The following is a 4,664-nucleotide window of genomic DNA, read 5'->3' on the forward strand; positions in this document are numbered from 1 at the left end:
GAGCCCCAGGTCCCCAGCCCTGCACAAGCATTCCCTGAGGCCAGAGGGATGGAGACACCCCGAGCATCCCCCAGGGTGAAGGGACAGAGACCCCGAGCATCCCCTGGGCCGAGAGGGACAGAGACTGCCCCGAGCACCCCCTGGCACAGGGTGAGAGGGAGGGAGACCACCCAGGCATTCCCTGGGGTGAGAACAATGGAGACCCCCTGGAGAATGGCCTGGGGTGACAGGGATAGGGACACCCCCTGGAGAATGGTCTGGGGTGACAGGGACAACCCCCCAAGCCCCTCCCAAGCATCACCCAGGGCGAGTGGCACAGAGACGCCTCGAGCATCCCCTGGGGACCGGACAAAAAAAACTTGAGTTTTTTGAGTTTTTAAACAGATATAAGAAATCAAACTTAACTCTGCATAAAATATTTGACGGATATTTGATTTTCCCACAAGTCACTTGTGATGGAAACGCAAACAAATCCCAAACATGAATAAACTGACAATAGAAGCAATTCTGTGGCAATTCCAAGTTTCATCGGTTCCTGCACAGCTCCAGCTCAGCTGCTGGCAGGTTCTGATAAAAGAAAAGTGAAAATTTGTCCCAATACAGATTTTTAAAAGGAAGGCAAAGCTGTGTGTAGCTGTCACAAAGGAGACAGGGACAAAGAAAATAATGATTCTCACATTTGGCAAAGCCCCCAAGCCTGTGAATTCGGGAGTTATTTGGGAATTTAGACACTTGAGCTGGGCTTCTGGTAGGACTTTAATAGCCTTGTGTTCCTCACCTTGTGGTGAATGATCCTTGTCAGTCTTGCTGGTATCATTTGCTCCCTTTCCTCCAGTGATTTTAACAAACTTTTCTAGGGAGGACAACAAAATATTTTCTTTACACTGGCCACCCACAATAGCCATTTTCCTCATAAATTCTCCCAAAAGTCGCACAGAAGAAGCTGCATTGAAGTTTTCAAGAGATCCTCCAGAATGAGCCAGAACCTCCTGAGAGGAGGGAACCATGCTGTTGTCAAAGGCACTCGGGGTCAGACATCAGTGCCCTGAACTCACTGCACCAAAATAATGTCTCAATCTGGTTAATAAAATTGTTAGAGAGATGCCTCTGCCCCAATTAAGGTGCTAATGAGACCAAATCCAAAGTGGATTTTATTGAACAGTAAATGTGAGGTAGAGGGAGAGATGGAAGAAAGAGAAAAGGGGGGAGAGCAAGGGAGTGACAGGGACAGAGACCTCCCCTGAGGTGGGGCAAGTGTGACATTGTCCCCTGTGTGCGTGGCCTTCCCAGGGTGGGGGTTTTACATCTGAGCCAGTTTGGAAAGGGGGGTGGTGTTCACCCCCCACCCCGAGCTGGGATTGCCTCACTGTTTCAGGGTGCAATGTAAGACATAACCCAAAGTATGTTTTCAGTCACCATCTTCATAAACTGTGATAAACAGGTGGGGCAGTGTTCTTTATCTCTTCCATGACTCAGCCCTGATAACGCCCTCCAGGGGCTATCTTCTGTTAATGGGCCATTGAGTGCCACTGCAGGACTGATAAAATTACATCATCCCATTGTGGGATGCTCCGCCCAGGGGGAGGAACCAAACATTCCTACCTGGATATAATCTCACCCTTGCAACACCAGGACCACCTTGCCTACTGGATTCCCAGAAGACAAGAGCTCCGTAACCACCACTGGACCTTCAGAGGAAGACCAGACCCTTCTACAGGATCGCCGCTTTGACAGAATCACGTTCATCACTCCAACAGGACTGCAGACACCATTTCATCCGACAGCTACCACCACCCTGACCAACGGGGTGTCAGGTTAAATCCTGACTCTGTCAATCTAAGCCAGTGTTTCTGTATCATTGCCTTGATCTTAATATTCTTACTAAATTGTAATTCTGGCTTAGACTCTCCCCCTGGTTTGCCTTCAAACCAGTATAAAACTCATTGTGCTCATCCCTTGTTTTTCTCCCAAAACAGAATTTCCTATCTCCAAACCTTCACCAGATGGAGGAGGTAGCTGCGAGGAAGAAGAAGGAGGTCTGGCACCCCCGGGCAGCTGAGGAGGAAGTCAGTGCCCCTTTCCCCCTCTCTCCTGCTCCATCTCCCAGCCCAGCGTGGCTCCCGGCTGCAGGACAACGATGCTGTCGACGCCATCCTGCCAGGGACACACTGGGGGGATTCTCTTCCCCTTCCCTCTGGCATGGAGGCAAATCCCATCCTCTCCTTGTCCTTCCTCCCCCAGGGAAGGAGCTGAGGATGGAAACCAGGGAGGACAAATCCCCGCGGCAGAACCTTGTGGAAGAGGCTGTTTTGAGCAACTCCATGGCACAGAAATCCAACAGGGAGGAAAAGCCCCGGAGATCCCGCAGGAGGAGGGGCTGCAAACCCAACCCAGGGTGCTCTGAGGAGGAAAGACCCACCCTGTGCCAGGAAGGTGGACAGAGCTTCAGCCAGAGCTCAGAGCTGGTGGTGCATGAGCAGGTTCATGATGGGGAGAAGCCCTACAAGTGCTTGGAGTGTGGGAAGAGCTTCAGGAGGAGTTTCAACCTGATCTGCCACCAGATGATCCACACCGAGGCATGGCCCTACAAGTGTGGGGAGTGTGGGAAGGGCTTCAGCTGCAGCTCTGCCCTCGTCATCCACCAACGCATCCACACGGGGGAGAGGCCCTACGAGTGTCCCGAGTGTCAGAAGAGTTTTCAGACCAGCTCCAGTCTCCTCCGTCACCAGCGGATCCACACCGGGGAGAGGCCCTATGAGTGTGGGGAATGTGGGATGACCTTCAGCCAGAGCTCCAGCCTGATCTGCCACCAGAGGATCCACACCAGGGAACGGCCCTATGAGTGTGGGGAATGTGGGAAGAGCTTCCGCCAGAAGTCCCACTTGATCATCCACCAGAGGATCCACACTGGAGAAAGGCCATACAAGTGTGGGGAATGTGGCAAGGGCTTCAGCCAGAAGTCCCAACTGATCATCCATCAAATGATCCACACTGGAGAGAGGCCATACGAGTGTCCCGCGTGTGAGAAGAGGTTTCCAACCAGCTCCCATCTCCTCCTGCACCAGCGCATTCACACAGAGGACAGGCCCTTCCGCTGCCCCGACTGCAGGAAGGGCTTCAAGCACAACTCCCACCTCGTCACCCACCGGCGCATCCACACCGGGGAGAGGCCCTACACGTGTCCCCAGTGTGGGAAGAGCTTCACCCAGAGCTCTCACTTGACCAGACACCAACGGAGGCACCAGTAAGGAAAGCTCTGTGAGTGCCCGGACTGCAGGAAGAGCTTTGTGCACTGCTCCAGCTTCATCCCCCATGGGAGAATCCATGTTGGGAAGAGGCCTGGTGATCCATGTTCCCTGTGATGCATGCTGGGAAGAGATCTTTTCCTGCCCTTGCCAATGACATGATGTGGGATCAAAGAACATGAGGGTCTGGCCATGGCCCTGTCATTGCATTCACTCCTATCTCAGGTCATTGCCAGGGGCAGCAAAGGGACTCTCTCTCTCTCTCTCTGTCCCCGAGGAGAACGGTGTCCTTTCCAGGCAGGAGGAAATACATGGCCAGGAAGAGCCAGTCAGTTGTGATGTAGTCTTCCCTGTAAATAGTTTTTCTTATCCCTTCTGTTATCAGTATTTTTTCTGTTCCTGTTTGTTCCTTGTCTCGTTGCTGTTCCCAGTAAATTGTTCTCCTCCCAGCCCAGGATCTTTGCCTTTTGTGCTTTCCATGGGAGGCGGGAGGGCAGTGAGCGGCAGCACGGTTTTTAGGGGGAGCAGGAAATTGGGGAATCCCATTCCTGAACCCCGGCCCTTGGAAACCGAGCATCCCAGCTGGTCCCAGCCCTGGTGGCCATGGCAACAGCCTTGGGAGCGGGTCCCTGGCTGGGGCTGTGGGAACCTCTTCACTCTGGTGCCCAGGGACAGGACTGGAGGGAACGGCTGCAGCTGAGACGGGGCAGGCTTGGGTTGGATCTCAGGAAAAGGTTTTTGCCCAGAGGCTGCTGGGGCACTGGCCCAGGCTCCCCAGGGAAGGGTCACAGCTCCAGGGCTCTCTGAGCTCCAGCAGCGTTTGGACACCGCTGCCAGGCCCAGGCTGGCATTGTTGGGGTGTCCTGTGCAGGGCCAGCAGTTGGACTCGAGGATCCTGATGGGTCCCTCCCAGCTCAGCCAGTTCTGTGGTTCTGGGATCCCATGGCCCTGGGGATGGGACTGCCAATGGTTGCCATGGCAACGGGCTCTGGCTCCAGGCCTGAGCTGGTGTCCATGGCAACCACCCCTGGCATGGGGTCTCCATGGAGCTGCCCAGGGACTGACCATAGCAACAGGGGCTGGTGATGGTTGTCATGGAAACTGACCATAGCAACAGGGGCTGGTGATGGTTGCCATGGAAACTGACCACAGCAACAGGGGTTCCTGGTGATGGTTGCCTGCTAAGGATCAGATTTGTCACAGGCACTCAGAGGGGTTCCATGGGGAATTTCCAAGAGTCTCCAGGCTGTTCAAGAGCTGGAATGTCACAGGCAGAGACAGGGGCTCCATGGAGACCTCCCAGGGGTTTCTGGGGATGGTAAAGAGCCGTGTGGTCAGAGGCAGTCACAGCCATCCCATGGTGACATCCCAGGGGACATTGGGCTGCAAAGGCACCGATCTGTCACAGGCACTCACAGG

The 4,664-nt window shown here is 54.2% G+C and overlaps 1 protein-coding gene across 1 annotated transcript; it reads left to right on the forward strand.

Annotated features, from left to right (window-relative positions):
* The first annotated feature begins 2,213 nt into the window (after nucleotides 1-2,213).
* LOC137466998 (zinc finger protein 154-like) lies at nucleotides 2,214-3,248 on the forward strand. The gene has a single exon (XM_068178575.1). The coding sequence runs from the start codon at nucleotides 2,256-2,258 to the stop codon at nucleotides 3,246-3,248; it is 993 nt and encodes a 330-aa protein (XP_068034676.1). The 5' UTR covers nucleotides 2,214-2,255.
* The last annotated feature ends 1,416 nt before the right edge of the window (nucleotides 3,249-4,664 follow it).

This window comes from Anomalospiza imberbis, unplaced genomic scaffold (assembly GCF_031753505.1).
Source record: "Anomalospiza imberbis isolate Cuckoo-Finch-1a 21T00152 unplaced genomic scaffold, ASM3175350v1 scaffold_498, whole genome shotgun sequence".
Taxonomy (NCBI): domain Eukaryota; kingdom Metazoa; phylum Chordata; class Aves; order Passeriformes; family Viduidae; genus Anomalospiza; species Anomalospiza imberbis.

Coding starts and splice junctions, on each gene's coding strand:
- LOC137466998 (XM_068178575.1), top strand. CDS start 2,256: ATGGAAACCAGGGAGGACAAATCCCCGCGGCAGAACCTTGTGGAAGAG.